Source organism: Narcine bancroftii, chromosome 4, assembly GCF_036971445.1.
Source record: "Narcine bancroftii isolate sNarBan1 chromosome 4, sNarBan1.hap1, whole genome shotgun sequence".
NCBI lineage: Eukaryota > Metazoa > Chordata > Chondrichthyes > Torpediniformes > Narcinidae > Narcine > Narcine bancroftii.
In genome coordinates this window covers 241,751,998-241,773,826 of record NC_091472.1, presented here as the reverse complement: position 1 = coordinate 241,773,826, position 21,829 = coordinate 241,751,998, and the positions used below count along the sequence as shown (strand labels likewise).

Genomic DNA, 21,829 nt, shown 5'->3' with positions numbered 1-21,829 from the left:
GGTGATTCTGTGGAATTCATTGCCACAGAGGGCAGTAGAGGCAGGTTCATTAAATCTATTTAAGAGGGAATTAGATATATTTCTTCAGTATAAGGGTATTAAAGGTTACGGAGAGAAGGCGGGGACGGGGTACTGAACTTTAAGATCAGCCATGATCTCGTTGAATGGCGGAGCAGGCTCGAAGGGTCGAATGACCTACTCCTGCTCCTATCTTCTATGTTTCTATCACTACAATAGTTTCTTAAATTTATGCATTTATTTTATTTTATAAGCAGAGATTACGCTGCTTTTAGACAAAAATTAAACATGATTTAATGCTTGATAAACCTTCCGTTGTTTTTTCTTGTCATTTAATCGCTGATACAAGAATTCTGCTGATGCTACTGGCCTGCTTAAAGCAATTTCTCAGTTATTCAAAAAATCCGGTTAACCACAAAAAGTCCGGTTCCAAGCATTTTGGATAATCGGAAACATACTGTACCAAGTTTTGGTTGTAAAATAACTCCAATCTCACAACAGAAACATCAATATTTGACCTCAGCACATTTTTAGTTGTTTCTATAATCATTTTGAGATGACATATGAAGGTCTTCTTTACAGTAATTCTCAGCCATTTTTTGCTTTGAAAGGAAAATATCAAACATTGAATCAACATTTTAAAATACCGGCTTACTTTGTGTTTCAAGAAAATAAATTTATCCCATTGTAGCCTCATAAATATTATATTGGTTAGCAAGTCTTTACCCAATTACTCCACCTCTGGATTTGAAGCAGGATCACATCTACAATTGCAAAATTAATTTGGAAAATTTCTTTCATTACTTACAGTAATCATTTTTGAGATTTCATTTTGATTACTTTTTCATTATTTCAGTCTCTACGTAGCATGGATATTAAGTTTCAAGTGTCACACAACCATGTTTTTTTAATTAAAAGTTTTGAATGCTATATACATTTCTATAATGTCCTGTTTTATGCATATTACATTATTTTTAATTTCCAGTTGGTATAATATAGCAATTTATTCCCAGAAAATAAAGCATAACCTTGAACAAGCAAAAGTAGGTGTGCTCCATGTGGTATTAGTTTTTGTACAAGTGAAACATGAAGCAATTTTTGCAAATTTTGTGAATTTTGCACAAGGCCCCAGGAAACATTGGACCCATCTGAAGGCAGTAACTTACATAACACCTTGCAACACTTTCTGTGGGTCTGGATCGAAAAGCCGATCAACATAATGACGACTGCTGGCTGTAACTTCCTAAAAAGAACAAAATCTTGAATTCAATGGATTTCTACCACAAACAAATGAGTATACCAGAAAATGTCACAGCCAATTTTAGTCTCCAATCAAAGCACAAGCAGAGTACCGTCACTTAAAAATAAGTGCAACTTTAAGAAAAGAGCAAAGCATGAAAGTCTACAGATGCCGTAATTGTAGTGAAAACAAAAAAATGCTTGCAGAAAGACTCGGGCCCAAAACATTGTATATCTTTATCTGCTGTAGACACTGCATGACCTGCTGAGTTCCTCCAGCATTTGTGTGTTTCACTGCACTTTTAAAGAGCTCATAAACAAAAGCTAAAAAAAGGGAGAATGAAAAAAAAACTAAAATTCCTGCTTCAGTTTTTATCTTTATTCAACACGTTAACGGAGCCACATCTGTCATGAGTTGGCAAATTTGTTTTTAATCCAAAGAATCCAAAGAACTTTAATCCAAAGAATTTTGTTCAGCATATGGAGTAGATATTCTTCACAAATACACTCACTTACAAATTTACCTGAATGTTGCTCCAGGCTTTCCCTTCCTCATTGGAAATTCAACATGAATTTATCAGATGCATCACACCTGATTGTAGCTTCCATATTTTTCCCCTGCAATTGATGACTTCATGGAAATAGTCATAATAAGTTCATCAGGTCAATTATTTTAGTTTTGAATGACTGGGGTTCCAAGTTGTAGGAGGTCAATAAGATTTATTGTATAAACAAGTTGGTCAGATTTTCGCAAGTTTACTGCCAAAAATCTCCTGTGTTTTGAAATCAACTGCTCTGGATTCATAAAACCATATTGTTTACCATGCCAGACCTGGAGCTGAGCAATAAATCTCCAAGTTGCAGTACAGCCTTAAATTACAGGAACACGATCCTTTATCCAGAACCCTTGGGGGACAGTTTATTCCGAATTTCAGATTTTTCCATATTTTGGAAAGCCAGATATAAACCCACCCGACTTGTGCTGCTGTATCCACCCCCACCCACTTCCAGTCACGCTACCATCTCCACCACCCCCCCCCCTCGTCCGCCCGACCCGCACTGCCAGGCTCCCCCCCTCCCCCGACTCGCGCTGCCGGTCTCAGCCCCTCGCACCATGCTGCTGGTCTTCCCCCCCCAAACTTGTGCTGTAGGACTCTCCCCTTGCCCTCCTTGACTCGCACTGCTGTCTCTCCCCGATGCCCTCACCCCCACTTGCACTGCCATCTCTCCCCCTCAACCCCCCCCCCCCCCCACCAACTCACGGTGCTGCCTCTCTCCCCACTTGCCGGATTTTGGAGCTTTCCGGATTTTAGATGTCCGGATAAAGGATAGGGTACCTGTACATAATAGGGTGAATGGGAAAGCCAGGAGAAACATGACAGAACTTTGTCCAACTTTTGTTGATTGTCAGAGGTGTCAATGTTTCTCGGTGCTTCCAAATGTCTTTACAATGAGAAATATTACTCTATTTCATTAAAATGAATAATAAATTAAAATCAATAACACAAAGCAGTAGTTAGTTGATTGCAAAATATCAACAAAAATTCTGGATTCTTATAACAAAAGGACAACATAATTAATGGATTTATAACTTTCTAAGAGTTTTGCACTGAAGTTGAAGAATAAATATGCTTTATATATATATATACGCTTCAGTTTCAGCACAGTTACACAATTTCTATGACTTGCTTGACAGAGGATTAGAGCAGAATCCGAATTGAAGGAACAATCATGCTACATTAATTACACTGGCTGACAGTAAGTACACATCCAAAAAACCTATTCTCAAGTGTTCCAGACATACATATTTCCACTTGGAAGCAAAATATTCCCAAAGAAAGCCTCTTTTTCATTTCAGTTCAAAGCACATATCCAAATAAAAACAACAAAAAAAAACAAAGGAATAATATCTGAGGAATAGATCAGAACGCAGTCTTTTCCCTAGACTAGCGGATATCGGTAACCATAGGACACAGGTTTATGGTGAGGCGGGAGAAATTTAACAGGAACCTGAGGGATCATTTATTTTTATATATACAGAGGATGGTGGGTGCATGGAATGAGCTGCTGGTGGAAGTATTTGAAGCAGGTCTAAGAAATGTCTAAGAAAAAAATTGGATGGATAAAATAGATTTAGAGCAGTTCTCAACCTTTTTCTTTCCACTCACATACCACTTTAAGTAATCCCTATGCCATGGGTGCTCTGTGATTAGTAAGGGATTGCTTAAGGTGGGATGTGAGTGGGAAGGGAAGGATGAGAATCATTGCTCTAGACCCAATTGTTACTGAAATATTTTGCTTGAGAAAAATGGTCAATGGCCCATTTCCTTTGCAGTTATGAGACCGTGCACATAACGAGTCAATTAAGTTCAATTAGAACAGTGGTTTTCAAACTTTTTCTTTCCATCCACATACCATCTTAAGCAATCCCTTACTAATCACAGACAACCTATGGCACAGAGAATACTTAAGGCGGTATGTGAGTGGAAAGAAAAAGATTGAGAACCACTGATTTAGAGGGAAATGGGCCAAACAGATGCAGGTGGGACTAGTGCAGGTGGGACATTTTGGGGCTTGTTTCCATGCTGCATCTCATGACAGGCTATTGCTTCGGGTCATCCAAGTGTACAGAACAACTGTTGAAAGGATTTCATAACCTTGAAATTGTACCAAGGCAATAGAGAACTAAAAGGCAGAAATGAGACATATATGACCAAATCAACAAACTGTCCCATTTAGAAATATATGCCTAAATGAACTAATAATTACTCATTTCTATATCAGCTTCATCACCTTTTTTCACCTGAGGGAAACCATAAATACTTTAAATTTTACATATGAAATTTCCTGGATTACAACACTCAAAAATTCTCATTATTTAAAGATTTCTGCATTTCATTTCAATATAGAAAGAGCAATTACAGCATTTTCCAGACACTTAAAAGCTAAAAACTGGCAAATAATTAACTTCATGTACAAAGCATCTTCTTTCCGAGCCAAATAGAGTACAATCACTACAAATGAGGTCCAAAAGACATTCATCCCATCTCCTCTCCGTCTTCCACACAAATACGAAAAACAAAATAGTTTTAATAAAATAAATGAAATTACCAGTAAGCCACACTAGATCTATTGCTGACACTTAATCTGCAAAGTATATTTAGCATTATATGTTTTCTAATAGGCCTACAGAAACATTGCTCTAGACCCAATTGTTACTGAAATATTTTGCTTGAGAAAAATGGTCAATGGCCCATTTCCTTTGCAGTCAATTAAGGTCAATTAGAACAGTGGTTTTCAAACTTTTTCTTTCCATCCACATATCATCTTAAGCAATCCCTTACTAATCACATTTGCTTTTTTGTGTTTAGAAATTCCTATCACATAACTTCCAAGATAAATGAGGCTTCCATTTGTCTTTCAGAGAGTTCATCTTCACTTTAGTCAGTCCAACAAGTTTATGTACAAACTTGCATTTATATCTGCTCCTCTTTCCTGACTGACCATTACTACCAAGAATGCTGCCTGACCAGCTGAGTTCTTTCAGCATCTCATGCTTACTTAATTCCAGCATCAGCAGTTTTTGTTTCCTCAATTTTGTTTTCTACCATCATATAGGCAGAAATTTTCACAAGAACAATTTGTTTTAAATAAATTAACCAGTGCAAAAATCAGTAAGTATGTTAACTAAGTAAGCTAAAAGTCAATTAAACTAGTCAGAGTGTGACTGTCACAGGTTATATTATATATAAATGTCTTTAAAAGATAGGTTGTGGGAGTTTAGTGTAGGTCTTTTCACAAACAGATACTTCCACTTCACATCTCATTTAAAAAGCAAGAGCTTTGCCGAAGCTAGACATTCAGGGACAAATGATTTTGCAAAGACGATAGAACTACTTTGAAAAGAATTTCAAAAGCAGGTGCAAATGTAAAAGTCCCAGTTCATGTGCTGATAAAGATCTTTCAAGGATTCAGTTTGGAGCCTTGGGAGGGGTTCTAGTTTTTACAACCAGAGAGAGGAAAAACAGAGAGATGATTTCTCTTTTGTGAGAGAGAGAGAGAGAGAGAGAGAGAGAAGCCAGTTTTGCAGTAACTTTTGAGGCTGCAACATGGCAAGCTGGCAGGGTTGTTGAAAACCCCATTTTGAAGATGGGTTGTGAGTTCTGAGTTAGCCTGTTTAAAAACCCTTGTAGTCCTTACAAGAGGAAATGGCTGGCTAGAGTGTTTCTCCTGATACAAGGGAAAGAAGAGGAACTCTGTGGTGACCTGGAAGAAGAGGTTATCATTTGAAAAACCCATGATGGGGCAAGTTTCTTCGGCAAGACATTGCAGTGAGGGCAGGGGCAGCCGGCACGGACCATCAGGGCAGGGTGGCCGGCACGGGCTGTCAGTGTTGACATCCTGCACTGGCTGCCCCAGCGCTGAAAGCCTGAAGGGACAGGAGCCGGAGTGCGCTCCAAGGCACCTCCCGTGCAGCTGTCCCTTTCAGGTGGCTAGCACTGCGCTTTTAGTGCTGCCACCTGAACGGCAATCCCACAGGTCCAATTCCACTTCTGCAGGCACATTCTTGGCGGAGAATGCACCTGAAAGTGGCTTTAGAAACAAACATTTTTTAAAAATCAAAAATAGATTAATATTTAGATCAACTCAAATTCTAATGCCCTTCAGAAAGGAAGCAAAATTCTCAAGTTCAGAGCTCATTAAAATGGACCAAGTCTAATGTCATGGTTTAAGTACAGTTCTTCATCAAACCACTTCCACTATAAACAACCTAAATCCGAAACTGAAATTTTTAAGCAATGACTTTTCCATCAACCTCTAAACATTTACACTTGCATTAAACCTAAAAATTCAGTCCAAGTTACAGTACAATTCCAATTATCCAAAATGGTTGGGACCGGGCCTATGTAGGATAAATGGTTTTTTTTTTTCGGAGATCTGGTCATTTTTTTAAAAAACAGCCCAGTAGCAACAGCAAATCACTTAGATATTTGTACTGTATATTAACTTCTTATTTAGCAAGATTTACACATTCTTTTCAAAAATGAAAAAGGAATAGAAACGCAACCCTGGCTAATTACAGTAAGCCTGAGGTCTGGCAGCAGTTTAGAACTCAGCACAAAATAAGAAAAAGATGGATTAAGAGAAGGAAAGTAGAGTATAAGAATAAATTTGCAAATGATAGATAATAAAAGTTTCCATAATATGCAAAATTAAAAACATTAGTGAAGATAAGTGAAAACAGGAGAACTTCTAATGAAAACCATAATGACATAGCTATTAAAGAAATACAGAAAAGGACAAAACATTTTTCCAAAAATATTAGAACTACAAGCCTAAAAAGAGAAAATAATAGACTAAACGCTGATAAATTTCTAGAGTCCACAAATCTATATCCCAGGGTAGTAAAAGAGGATGGGCAGTGGTTGTTATCTTGCAAAATTCTATACATTATGGAATGGTGATGGCAAATGCAACACCGCTATTTATAAAGAGGAAAAGAGAAATCAGTGAATTGCAAATTGCTTCACCTGACATCAATAACAAGGAATATGCTACGGTTCATAATAAAGGATTTAACTTTAGGTTAAGTTAGAGATACACCAGTGTAAAAGGTCCTTCCATCCCACAAGCCTACACTGCCTTAATATACACATGACCAATTAACTTACCAACCCCATGGCAGAGGGGGATGCTTTGACTGGGAAACACACCTAAATTTATAACCAGGATGTATTCTGCTCTCCAAGGCAAAAGTGTTAAGCCAGGCATACAAAGGTTAAGAGAGAGGTGGGAGTCAGATCTAGGTGTTACAATACCAGAGTACTGGTCTGACTGGTGTTTGGACAGTATGACATCAATGATTAATGCGAGATAAGGATTGATTCAATACAATTTTTTACATCAATTATATCTCACGGGGAGGAGTCACGTGATGGAGTAGTGGCCAGTAGGGGAACTCCAGCCCTCTCCAGAAAAGTAAAAAAAGATAGAGAAAAAACAAAGGCACAAACATATAAACCATAACAAAGTGAAAGTGTGGAGAAAATGGCAGCGAAGAAAGAAAAACCAAAAACAACTGGAAGAAAAGAAGAAGGAAGGACGTCGGAGGAGGAAGGTGAAGGCCTTACCGGTACGAGGAGGCCCGCCGTGGAGAGAAAAGCTCGCTCCCTGAGGTCAGTGGAAACCCCGAACTCAGGGCTACAAAAATGGCTCACGGAGCCAAACAAAAGTGCGCAACCGCGCATGCACGAATCCTCGTGCATGCGTGATGCGCAAGACAAAAATAAAACTGACGGGAGGGGGGACCAGCTGAGGAGTAGATCTCCACAGCTGAAACAGACAACTACAACACAACAGCAAGACTCTCAACAGGAAAACATAGAAAATAATGAGAAGAAGGAAGAGAATAAAAATAGGAAATAAAAGAAACAACAGATGACCAACCCAGAGGAAGAAGACCAACACCAAGACACTTTTAATAAAAATAAGAAGACCAAAAATACCCAACAAAATAAAACAAACAACCCAACAAGAAAATCAGAAGAGACAGAGGTAAAGGACACAGATCCTGGAGTGGACTCAGAAGAAGAGGAGGGAGAACACAGAGAAATGGAAGATAAAGGGAAGGGCAAGTACATGGATATATTTTTTTAAAAGAATATACAGAAACAGTAAAAGAATGGCAGTCACAAGAATTCAGTGAAATAAAAAGAAGAATAAAAAGTACAGAAGAAAAAGTGAATAGATTAGAGATGATCATGACAGATATAGAAAAAAGAGTAGACAACGTGGAAGAACGAGAAACAGCCATAGAAATGGAAGTAGATGACTTAAAAAAGAAATTAGAAGAATCTGATAAAAAAGTTAAAGAAACACAGGAGCTGTTAGCTCAGAAGATAGATATAATGGAAAATTATAATAGAAGAAATAATATAAAGATAGTGGGCCTTAAGGAAGATGAAGAAGGCAAAAATATGAAAGAATTTATAAAAGAATGGATCCCCAGGGTCCTAGGAAGACCAGAATTACAGGAAGAAATGGAAATAGAAAGGGCACACAGAATATTAGCCCCTAAACCACAACCACAACAAAAACCAAGATCCATTCTAGTAAAATTCCCAAGATATACACAAGAGAAAATATATTGGAGAAGGCAAAGAAAAAAATAAGAGAAGACAAAAAACCACTGGAATACAAAGGTCAAAAATTTTTTTTCTATCCAGATATGTTTTGAACTCCTGAAGAAGAAGGAGTTCAATGCAACAAAAATGACCCTATGGAAAAAAGGTTACAAATTTATGTTAAAATACCAAGCGGTACTTAAAATAGTTATTCCGGGGCAGCAAAGCAAACTATTCTTGGATCTGGAAGAAGCACGAAAATTTGCAGAACAACTACAAAACAGACAGAGAGATGAAGAGATGTAACAAGAACAAAGAACAAAAATGACAACTATATATATATATATATATATATTTATTTTTTTTTTAATATATATTTATATTTTTAATATATAAAAAATAGAGTATAAGTAAGAACTAAGAAGGAGAAGAAAGGAAGTAAGGAGGGAATTAAGAGAGTGACCTTTGTTATATATGAAGATTAAAATCTTTTCTGGGGGGGCTGGGTGGGGAAGAATAACAGTCACTGCGAAATCAGTTGACGCTTGCGAGCGGATTCGCAAATCCAAATGGAGAGGGGAGATGTGGTTGCCCGACAAGGGACAAAGAGCAACTCAGAAAGGGGAGGGACTATTGGGGTTAAAGGAATTTTAGATATGAGAATAGTGGAAATATTTTATGTTTTAGAAATGTTGTCTTATAATGTGTTCAAAAAAAGAAAGCAGAAATGGATAAGAAGGGAAGGTGGTGATGAGGAAATGGAAAGGAAAGATAAACAAAGTATGAAATGACTATGTTGAACTATATGACTTTAAATATTAATGGAATACATAACCAAATCAAAAGGAAGAAACTGTTAAATTTACTGAAAAAAGAAAAATTTGATATAGCATTCATACAAGAAACACATCTAACTGAAGTGGAACACAAGAAATTAAAGAGAGATTGGATAGGACATGTAACAGCAGCATCATATAATTCAAAAGCCAGAGGAGTAGCTATATTAATCAATAAAAATGTACCAATCAAAATAGAAGAGGAAACAATAGATCCAGCAGGGAGATATGTAATGATAAAATGTCAGAAATATTCAGAATTTTGGAATTTACTCAATGTAAATTCACCTAATGAAGAAGATCAAAAATTTATGCAAGATATCTTTTTGAAGATAGCAGATACGCAAGGGAACATACTAATAGGAGGGGAGTTTAACCTTAATTTGGACTCAAACATGGATAAAACTGGAAAAAAAACTAACAGAAAGAACAAAGTAACCAAATTTATAATTAAATCGATGCAAGAAATGCAACTTTTGAATATATGGAGGAAACAACACCCAAAGGAAAAGGAATATTCATATTATTCGGGTAGACATAAAACATACTCAAGGATAGACCTATTCCTGTTATCAGCCCACATTCAAGGGAGAGTTAGGACAACGGAATATAAAGCTAGACTATTATCGGACCACTCACCTCTATTATTGGCAATAGAGCTAGAGGACATCCCACCAAGAATGTATAGATGGAGATTAAACTCCATGCTACTTAAAAGACAGGATTTTAGAGAATTCATTGAATGACAAATTAAAATGTACTTTGAAATAAATACGGAATCAGTGAAAGATAAGTTTATACTATGGGACGCAATGAAAGCGTTCATCAGAGGGTAAATAATAAGTTATGTAACTAAGATGAAGAAGGACTACAATCGGGAAACAGAACAGTTGGAAAGGGAAATAACAAATATAGAAAAGGAATTAGCAATAAAGGAAGATACAACTAAAAGAAGAGAATTGGCAGATAAAAAAATAAAATATGAAAAACTACAAACATATAAGGTGGAGAAGAACATAATGAAGACAAAACAGAAATATTATGAGCTAGGACAAAAAACGCACAAAATTCTAGCGTGGCAGCTTAAGACATAACAAACTAAAAGAATGGTATTAGCATTAAGGAAAAAGGACAAACAAATTACATATAATCCAACAGAGATCAATGAAAACTTCAGGGAATTCTACGAGCAACTATATCAAACTGAAAACGAAGGGAAAGAAGACAAAATAGATGAATTTCTAACTAAAATTGAACTACCGAAATTACAAACAGAGGAGCAAAATAAATTAATAAAACCATTTGAAATAGAAGAATTATAGAAGATATTAAAAAAACTACCAAACAATAGAATTCTATAAAACATTTAAAGACTTATTAATTCCTCCCCTCCTGGAAGTAATAAACCAGATTGATAAAACACAAAGCATACCAGATTCTTGCAAAACAGCAATAATTACAGGGAAAGATCCACTTGCACCAGCATCATATAGACCAATATCTCTACTTAACACAGATTATAAGATAATAGCTAAACTATTAGCAAACAGATTGGCCGACTATGTACCAAAAATAGTAAATCTAGACCAAACTGGATTTATTAAAAAAAATGAACAACAGACAATATCTGTAAATTTATTAACTTAATTCATGCAGTAGAAGGAAATAAAACTCCAACAGTAGCGGTTGTTTTAGACGCAGAGAAGGCCTTTGACAGAGTAGAATGGAATTATTTATTCAAAGTACTACAAAAATTCAGCCTACCAGAGAAATATATTAATTGGATTAAAGCATTATATAAGGGGCCATTGGCAAAAGTGACAGTAAATGGATATATATCAAAACAATTTAACTTAAGCAGATCAACAAGGCAGGGATGTCCACTATCTCCCTCACTGTTCGTGTTAGCTATAGAACCACTAGCAGAACTGATAAGAACAGAAAATAAAATAAGAGGGATAAAAATAAAAGCGAAGGAACATAAAATCAGTCTATTTGCAGATGACGTTATAATATACTTAACAGAACCAGAAATATCAATAAAATAATTACATAGGAAATTAAAGGAATATGGAGAAGTATCGGGGTACAAGATCAACGCAAATAAAAGTGAAGCAACGCCAATTAATAACGCGGATTTCACAAAGTTTAAGAAAGAATCGCCATTTCGATGGCAAACGCAAGCAATGCGATACCTAGGTATCTTTGGCTTGGCTTCGCGGACGAAGATTTATGGAGGGGGTAAATGTCCACGTCAGCTGCAGGATCGTTTGTGGCTGACAAGTCCGATGCGGGACAGGCAGACACGGTTGCAGGGGAAAATTGGTTGGTTGGGGTTGGGTGTTAGGTTTTTCCTCCTTTGTCTTTTGTCAGTGAGGTGGGCTCTGCGGTCTTCTTCAAAGGAGGTTGCTGCCCGCCGAACTGTGAGGCGCCAAGATGCACAGTTTGAGGCGATATCAGCCCACTGGCGGTGGTCAATGTGGCAGGCACCAAGAGATTTCTTTAGGCAGTCCTTGTACCTCTTCTTTGGTGCACCTCTGTCACGGTGGCCAGTGGAGAGCTCGCCATATAACACGATCTTGGGAAGGCGATGGTCCTCCATTCTGGAGACGTGACCTACCCAGCGCAGTTGGATCTTCAGCAGCATGGATTCGATGCTGTCGGCCTCTGCCATCTTGAGTACTTCAATGTTAGGGATGAAGTCGCTCCAATGAATGTTGAGGATGGAGCGGAGACAACGCTGGTGGAAGCGTTCTAGGAGCCGTATACAACTAAATAAAAACCTCGACCATCTATATAAACTAAATTACCATCCATTAATGAAAAAATTACAAAACGACTTAGAGCATTGGAAAGACTTACCACTAACACTGATAGGAAGGATAAACTGTATTAAAATGGACATTTTCCCATGGATACAATACCTATTTCAGTCATTACCAATACACCCAAGAGAGAAATTCTTCAAGGAGTTAAAGAAAATAATAAGGAAATTCTTATGGAAAGGGGGGAAACCGAGGATAGCACTAGATAAATTAACACAATGGTACAAACAAGGAGGCTTACAACTACCAAACTTTAAAAATTATTATAGAGCCACACAATTAAGATAACTATCAGATTTTTATCAAACAAGGGAAAAACCAGATTGGACCAGATTAGAACTAGATAAAATAGGGGAGAAGATACCTGAACATATACTATATAAATGGGATGAAAAATTGGTGCAATGTAGGAATTCACCGGTATTGCATCATCTGCTCAACATTTGGAAGAAGATTCATGTAGAAAGGAATAAAACAAATTACCAACTACCAAAACTAATATTGACGCAAAATCAACTAATCCCTTTCACAATAGATAACCTTTCCTTTAGAGAATGGGAGAGAAAAGGGATCAAAAGAATAGAAAATTGTTTTTCAGGAAATAAATTATTATCCTTTGAACAAATGAAGGATAAATATAACTCACGATACAATGTTTGCATTCTACCACTGAAAACCTACTTGAAGGACAAATTGGGAAACAGTCTGAAGTTACCAGAAGGAAGCAATTTTGAATATGTGATTGCAGACACAATGATAATCAAAAAATTTGTAACAAACATGTACATCAAACTGCAAGAAAAGGAGAACGAGGAAACAAATGGTAAACCTAAACAAAAATGGGAACAAGATCTAAGCATAAAGATAAAGAATGAAACATGGGAGAAGCTATGCTCCGGAACTATGAGAAATACAATAAACATGAGGTTACACATGATGCAATATAACTGGATACACAGGCTATACATCACACCTCAAAAGTTAAATAAATGGGACCCAACAGTATCAGACAGATGTTTTTGCTGTATTCATGCAATTTGGACATGTGAGAAAGTAGAAAAATTTTGGGAAGATCTAAACCAGATATTAAGTAAAGTCACAAAAAGCAATATACCAAAAAACCCAGAGATATTCCTCCTAAGTAATATAAGAAACAAAGAATTTGGACTCAATTTGAATGGAGCACAAAAAAGATTTGTTATGATAGCCCTAGCTGTAGCAAAAAAATGTATTATGTCAACCTGGAAATTAGAAGACAACTTGAGAATACAATAATGGTACATAGAAATGAATAAATGTATTCCATTAGAAAAAATAACATATAATTTAAGAAATAACATTACAATATTCGAACAAATATGGGAGCCATACATGAAATACAATAGAGAAATCCTACCATGGACTTCCACCACCTAAAATGACAGAAGGAGAAGATAATGAAAAGAACTGACGCAGTAAAATTTCTTGTTTATTTTTATTAAGTGACAACATTGTTTAATGGGTTTAATGTATCTTATAGATTGAACTTCAAATAAATGGGGAGGGAGGGGAGGGAGGGGAGGGAGGGGAGGGAGGGGAGGGAGGGGAGGGAGGGGAGGGGGGGAGGGGGGGGAGGGGGGGGAGGGGGGGGAGGGAGGGGAGGGAGGGGAGGGAGGGGAGGGAGGGGAGGGAGGGGAGGGAGGGGAGGGAGGGGAGGGAGGGGAGGGAGGGGAGGGAGGGGAGGGAGGGGAGGGAGGGGAGGGGGGGGAGGGGGGGGAGGGAGGGGAGGGGGGGGAGGGAGGGGAGGGAGGGGAGGGAGGGGAGGGAGGGGAGGGAGGGGAGGGAGGGGAGGGAGGGGAGGGAGGGGAGGGAGGGGAGGGAGGGGAGGGAGGGGAGGGAGGGGAGGGAGGGGAGGGAGGGGAGGGAGGGGAGGGAGGGGAGGGAGGGGAGGGAGGGGAGGGAGGGGAGGGAGGGGAGGGAGGGGAGGGAGGGGAGGGAGGGGAGGGAGGGGAGGGAGGGGAGGGAGGGGAGGGAGGGGAGGGAGGGGAGGGGAGGGAGGGGAGGGAGGGGGAAAAGGGGGAGAAAATGACACTGTATATATTTAAGAAGAAAAATGTCTGTATGTATCTTGGTCAATATGGTTTATAGTGTGAAAAATAAAGAAAATATAAAAAAATTATATCTCACACCACACAAGTGACATAAATCAAAATCTGAAATATGCTTTAGCTGTGGCATTGAAATTGGAACCTTTATACATTCTACATGGTCGTGTGTGAAGGCAAGACCATTCTGGCATGATATCATTGAAACACTAACAAGAATAACAGGGGTAATTTTCACATATGACCCAGAGCTGTACCCTCTGGGTTACCTTATGGATGTGACTGAATTTCAAATTTGTTTTGTTAAGGTAGCCCTGACTGTGGCCAAGAAGTATATAGCAATCACTTGGAAGTCCGACTCTCCCTACTTATTGCTCAATGGGCCAAAGAGATGCATAGTTGTATAGCGATGGAGAAAAATAACATAACTTCAAAAATAAATATGACACTTTCATTAAGATATGGCAACCATACTTAGATTATGTGGGAGTCCAATTGTAAACCTGACCCTTCAAGATATGTAAAGATCTGATACCCCAGAAAAAATAATTATGAAAGAAATGGGAGATCTGACTGTATGAAAAGTTATATTCTTATATTGGCCACTACCACCTTTGGAGAAAGGTGACTGCAAGTCACCAGCAACCCATAGCCTGTGCGAATCCTTTGACTGCAAGTCACTTGCAGCCTGTGTGGGTTCTTCAGATGCTGAGCCCATCCTGGTCCATAGCTATGGTCAACATTTTATAGAATAATATCCTCTTCTTCTACTGCTCAACAGGGGGTGTTCTTCTTTGTACCATCAACATCAAAATTGTTTCCATGCTGGTCCATACAGTATATTATTAAGAAAAGCATTCGTTCTAGTATCAAATCCCCACGAACATTTATTGTGCACTTCCCTCCAGTCCTTGAGTCGTCACATTTCACACAGGTTTACTCATACACTAATTTAAATTTTAGTTTGAAGTTAGTTCCATTATTACATAATACTCCACTTCGTGATCATGCAGCTTTAGGAGATAATTTACAACTGGCAAGAGAACTGTGTGTTTTACATTTGCACTTCTGTGTCCACCTTCTTAAAAATCCAAAACTCCTGACCAAATATTATCCTGCACCCCTTTTCCATACAATGATCTTAATTGCCAGTAATTTATTTAGGCCAGAGTCCAATCCTGCTATGATCCATTTAAAGACATTATGATGACAACTCTTTGCTACCCAACAAATGGAGTGAAATGTATTACAGGTGTGTTACGTTTCAAGTCACCATGCCAATGCTGTTGTATGGTGGCATGAAGCCTTGCTCCTGCTACTAGCCCATTCATCCAAGTTCATATCTAACAGTCAAGATTTATTTACATCTACCCTCATTTAAACTCTTTGGATTAATCATTAATATGTTTGATAACAATGCAAAAGGTATAATTATACTGCTCATTAAATAAGCAAACTGATGATGCACAAAAAAGATTTGTTAAGATAGCTCTAGCCGTAGCAAAAAAATGTATTACGTCAACCTGGAAATCGGAAGATAATTTGAAAATACAACAATGGTATATAGAAATGAATAAATGTATTCCATTAGAAAAAATAACATATAGTTTAAGAAATAATATTGAAATATTTGAACAAATATGGGAGCCTTACATGAAACACAATAGCGAAAACCTACCGGGGACATTCACTACCTAAATTAACGAAAGGAGAAGGAAATGAAAAGAATTGACTCAGTGGAATTTCTTGTTTATTTTTATTGAATGACAACATTGTTTGACTGGTTTAATGTATTCTAGATTTTGTACTTTAAATGGACGGGAGGGGGGAGGTAGGGAGGGTGGGATGGGAGGAGGGAGAAAATGGCACTGTATATATTTGAAAAGGATAAAGTATGTATCATGGTTAATGTGGTTTATGGTGTGAAAAATAAAAAAATTTAAAAAAAATAAACAAACTAATAAATATACAATATATGAATTAACACAAGAATATGACTTACTTAAAAAGTTTAGAATGTAAAACTATCTTAAAATAAACTGACATGCATCTTCCAATATTCATTGCAAAATTTGTATGATCATCATTTATTCCCTCCTTTCATCGCCTTTGGACACACAGAATTCCAGTCTTGCTGATTTGCGATTACTTTTCATGCCATTGAACTGCAGAATTTAGTGATTACAACTAAAAAGAACAGAAATATAAAGTCCACTCCTATTAATTATTTTGAACCAGTTTATTAAAGATAACCAGACCCAATACAACCTACTTTCAATTTACAAAAGAGGTAGTTCCTGGGAATGTTTATTTTAATGAGTTAAAGTTTGAAAGTGAAAAATGATTTCATAATGCAATGACTCCAAAACCCAAGGTGTCTCCAGTAGCTTAGCAACAACTTGTAAATTGAGGAATTACTGTTCTATCAGTCATCTTAAAGTTACACTAATAAGATTACTCGCTTGAATACACATCTTTTTATTCCAAAAGTACAACTTGTCATGTTCCAAAGCTGATAAAAACTATCAAATCAAATTATCAAAAGCTTAAGAACTGAATTACAAATATCTTAAACTTATGCCAACTGCATTATGTTACAGCAGCCCTTATATTCTCAAAGAAATTACAATTTGAGATGCAATGCTGAACAAAAATCTTGTCCAATCTAATGAAGGTTCTATCTCCCAATTATTCAAATCATTAGAACATGCCCATTTTAATCATGTCAATTAACAAATACAGTTGCACTTTGGTAAATCCTCCAATTGATTTAGCTGCCAAACACTTAGATTTACAAGCTCTAGAAAAATAAAGAGCAAAACAGAGAGGTACCATTAAGCCTATTTCCAGTGAGAAAGATACCTTTAAAGTATGCACATGGAACCAACATGCTCGTTTTTTCTAGGAACAAGAATCATAAAACTACAATCAAACACAGACAATCCAGTGTTCTAAAATCAATCCTTCTCCATGAACAATTCACATAAATTTTTTTAAAAATGCTACAGTGGCACATAAACAGCAACATTTACTTCTCATAAAATTTTACTAATCTTTCCAGAAAAATAATTCAAAGTGTGCCTTGGAATAGTATTTTTTTAAATAAAACCAGAGTGCATTCTTTTGAAAGTTTACTTGAATGGGTTCAAAGTATCGTGGAGGATCCATACCATCCATCACAGTGAATTTGACCTACTGCTGTCAGGAGGGAAGTGTGGGAGCATCAGGGTCGGGACTGCTAGGCTGGGAGGTAACTGCTTACCACAGGCTGTGCCATTGATGAACAGTATGCTGTAACCTTTGGTCTCTTGTAAATTAGTGGAGAAATTAATTTAAATAGACACATGGATTCAAGAAATTTACAAGGACATCATCTGGATTGGAGAACAAATCGTTCACATCAAGTCTGATCGAGTTTGGGATTTTCTCTTCGGAGCAACAAAGGATGAGAGGTGATTTTATAGAGGTGTATAAGATTATAGGAGGCACAGTTCAGGACAGTCACAATAAACTGTTTTAAGGCAAGTAGAAGAAAGTTTCAGGGAGCCATCAAAGTCAAGTTTTGTTTTTTTTACACCAGTGGTTCTCAACCTTTTTCCACTCACATACCTCTAAGTATTCTCTATGCCGTAAGTGCTCTGTGATTAGTAAGGGACTGCTTAAGGTGGTATTGACTCGTTATTGTGCATGGTTTCATAACTGCAAAGGAAATGGGACAATGTCAATTTTTCTCAAGCAAAATATTTCAGTAACAATTGGGTCTAGAGCAGTGGTTCTCAACCTTCCCTTCCCACTCACATCCCACCTTAAGCAATTCCTTATTAATCAGAGAGCACTTAATAGGGATTACTTAAAATGGTATGTGAGTGGAAAGAAAAAGGTTGAGAACCACTGTTTTACACCATGAGTGGTGGGTGCCTGAAATGCATTGCTGGGGGTAGTAGTGGAGATTGGTACAATATTGATATTCAAAAGACTCGTAGATAGGCACATGGATGTAATAAAAATAGATGGTTATGCACATGAGGTAGGGAAGAGTTAGATCACTGTGGTGTATAGGTTTACATACATCAGCACCACATCATGGGTCATCACTGTGCTGCAATGTTCTATATACACACAACAATTTGTTAGCTATATAAGCAATTTGGAAAAGTTCCCCAAAATGTCTTCAGCAATTTCAAGCAGAACAAACACTAAACTGTTAAGACTATTTCACAATTGTTACCATAACAAAATGTTGGCACTGCCAGAGCTGCTGTAACTGCAGCACTGCCTCTGGTCTGGACTTGGGGAGAGTAGGAAGTGGAGTCACTGTGCTCCCACGAAGTGACCTACTACCTAGTCCAACTGCAGACGGCTCCTTTGAGGCTTTAAGACAGTGTGTTAAAGGAGCAGTTTTTTTTATTTAAAATCCTGTGACCGCAGGATCTGGGCCCAAGATGGTGCCTCCTTTGTTTGCCTTGAGGGGTTGTAGTCTCCATGGGAGCAGCGGGCTGGGTCAGGGCACCAGTAACAGGGAGAACACCCCCCCCCCCCATTGAGGAGAAGCAGAGAAAACAACTTCAAGGACAATAACCATGGTGGTGAATCAGCGAGGGGCTGTGGCTGAGGGACATAAAGAAGGCAAGGAACTCACAGGCTGTGGGCTGCTGGCAACTTGAGGTCAAAAGACTCACACCAGGTTGCTGGAGACTGGCTCATGAGAACCAGGTATCAGAATCAGGATTCGAGAGAGTGCCAAGGGCAAGAAGGGCTCCTGAAGGGCCATAGGTGCTGAAAGCTTCCTCATCACGGCAGAGGTTTGGATCTGGGCTTGAGTTGCTAATGGTTTGAAATAAACTGGACTCGTGTGGCTGCAGAGGCTGCCAGAGTGCTGTGAATCCACAGACTCAGTGACTCTGAGGGGACTCTCTTTTGTTTCCCTTTTTCTGTAAGGGCTGCTGGGTAGTGCTAATTGCGAATCTTTGTCTGCCTTCAGGCAGACTAAAGGCAATTCTGTGCAATATGGCATTTCTGTTTATTACATAACAAATTGTATCTGCATTTCCTATCTGAAACAATGTACGTTAGTGTTTCAACTCTGCTATTCCTATGACTGTTTCACTATGAAAATGTGAATTCTTACAAAGTTAATGCTTCTCACCATACTCTAAGAGAGAGGGGAGAAAAAAAATCAGATTATGCCTTGCAATCAATAGTTCACTTGACACCAAAGATTCATACAAGGGAAGATGAACAAAATAAAAGAGTTATTAACCAGTGCTTTATTTCACTGGTAGTTGCAGTAATCCTTAGCAGTAAAAAGTCACTGTTTATTGTGAATCCAATGTGACATGTTGATTATTCTGTAAAGATTGTCCTCACAGCAAGAACATTTCCAAAACAAAAAATTCCTCTCCTATTCTAGCAGTAGTAAGACAGTTTTTGATTTCAGATCTCAGGTTTAAATACACAAGATATAACTATGTATTGTCAACCTACTTCAATGGAAGTGTTAACTCTTTCTCATGAAATCAAATCAACACTGCTATTTTCTCAAAAGATTATTTGAACAAACTTTTGTAAAAACTATATTGTTTGAAATCACTGAGGCAAGATCAGAATTAACAAATTTTAAGTCTACAATTTAAGTTAATAATGCTTTTGCTGGCTCAACATACTGAGTTAACAAATTCCATCTATTATGGTGGCATTCGATGATAAAGGAGGAAAAACCCAACACCCAACCCCAACCAACCAATTTTCCCTTGCAACCGCTGCAATCGTGTCTGCCTGTCCCGCATCAGACTGGTCAGCCACAAACGAGCCTGCAGCTGACGTGGACTTTTTACCCCCTCCATAAATCTTCGTCCGCGAAGCCAAGCCAAAGAAGAAAGATGATAATGTATCCCAGAATGGGTGGAGAGTAGGAAGTTCCTTCCTGATTATTATCCAGCAACTCCACTGAAAACGAGTAAAAGAATGAACAAAGCATTGGTGAAGACTAGTTTAGATTAATAGATTTCTACGTATCAGTAGTGCAAAAAAACAGTACTCAAGAAAAGATGTGCATAAAAAGAGAGAATTATAAACAAAGAAAGAAATGTAAACAAACTGTGCAATAGATTAAAAAAAATATTCAGAGTCCTAAAAGGAGTCTCTGATTTGAGTTTTGTGTTTCTCAGTCTGATGGTGGAGGGGTAGCAACCATTCCTGAACCTGGTGTTGAGAGTCTTGTGGCACAAATAACTCTTTCCTGATGGCACCAGCAAGAACAGAGCATGTGCTAGCTGGTGTAGATCTTTGATGATTGCTACTCCTCTCCAATGGCAGCATTCCCGGTAGATGTTCTCAATGGTGGGGAGAATCTTGTCTGTGATCTAAATGGCTGTGTTTACCTTTGGCAGGACTTTCCACTCAGAGGTATTGGTGCCACCATACCAGTTCATGATGCAGCCAGTCAACAGACTTTCTACTACATATCTTTGGAAGTTTTCCAAGGTTTTTGAATTTGTCCTGAACCTCCACAAACTCCTGAGTAAGTAGAGGCGCTGACGTACTTTCTACAACTTTCAAAAGATGCAATTTGTGTGTTGGGCCCAGGAAAGAGCGTCGGAGATAGTGACTCCCAGGAACTTATTTTCTCACCCTCTTCAACTCCGATTTCCCAATGATCAATGAACTATACACCTGTTTTTCTTTCCTGAAGTGCACAATCAACTCCTTGGTTTTGGTGACATTGAGTGCAAGGTTGTTGTTAGAGCATCGTTCAGCCAAGTTTTCAATCTCCCTCCTGTATGCTGAATCTTCACCCTTTTTATACAACCTAGCATGCTATTATCAGCAAATATGCAGATGATGTTGTCATACAGTCACAGGTGTAAAGTAAGTGGAGCAGGGGGCTAAGAATGCAACCTTGTGGTGTTTCAGTACTGATCCACATTTCAATGCTTGTTCATGATAACAAATTCTGATGAAGATTTTCTTATCAGTCTTCACCAATTGGGGTCCAGATCTGAGGAAGTCCAGGATCTAATTACAAATGGGGAATGGAGCCTAGGTCTTAGAGTATGCTAATCAGTTTTGCAGGGATGGTGTTGAATGTCGAATGGTATTCAATAAAGAGCATCCTGATACATGCATCTTTACTGTCCACGTTTTCCAGGGCTTATTGGTCAGTGAGATGGCATCTGTTATGGACTTGTTGCTGCAATAGGCAGAATGGAACAGATCCATGTCGCCGCTCAGATAGGAGCTGATATGCTTCAATGCCACCCTCTCAAAATACTTCATCATTGTGGATAAGAATGCCATTGGTTGATATCATTAACCATTTTAATCATTAAACAATAATGTGGATTTTCATTGAATAACCATTCCTTGACATTTATTTTTAACCTTCACACAGTGCAGAATATTTACAACTTAACTTTATTCTATTCCCCCCCACCCCCTGCACAGGTGATAAACTGGTTTCAATGGATACATATAAAATAAAAATATCTGGAAAAACAAGGAATACAATTTGAAACAATTACACTATTATTTACTACACTGAAATGAAAGAACACAGGAACCCCACACAGGAACAGCTTTCAAACCTGATCTATTATTCAGAAAGATTGTATTTTATCAACTTGCCCAGTTCACTCTGTGTCTACATAATTTTCTTCTGCGTGCTCCGGTTTCCTCCCACCCTTCAAAACGTACCAGGGTTGTAG

The 21,829-nt window shown here is 38.0% G+C and overlaps 1 protein-coding gene across 3 annotated transcripts in view; it reads right to left on the bottom strand.

The window, feature by feature from the left end:
- The window catches only part of armc8 (armadillo repeat containing 8), a 144,111-nt gene that overhangs the window by 121,107 nt on the left and 1,175 nt on the right, over positions 1 to 21,829 (bottom strand). For 2 of the 3 annotated variants that reach the window (XM_069934506.1, XM_069934507.1), the window contains exon 2: positions 1,185 to 1,261. In XM_069934506.1, the coding sequence (XP_069790607.1) occupies positions 1,185 to 1,261 (77 nt within the window). Of the gene's footprint in view, positions 1 to 1,184; positions 1,262 to 17,735; positions 17,826 to 21,829 lie in introns of all 3 variants that reach the window. The other variant, XM_069934508.1, reaches the window with a different exon arrangement.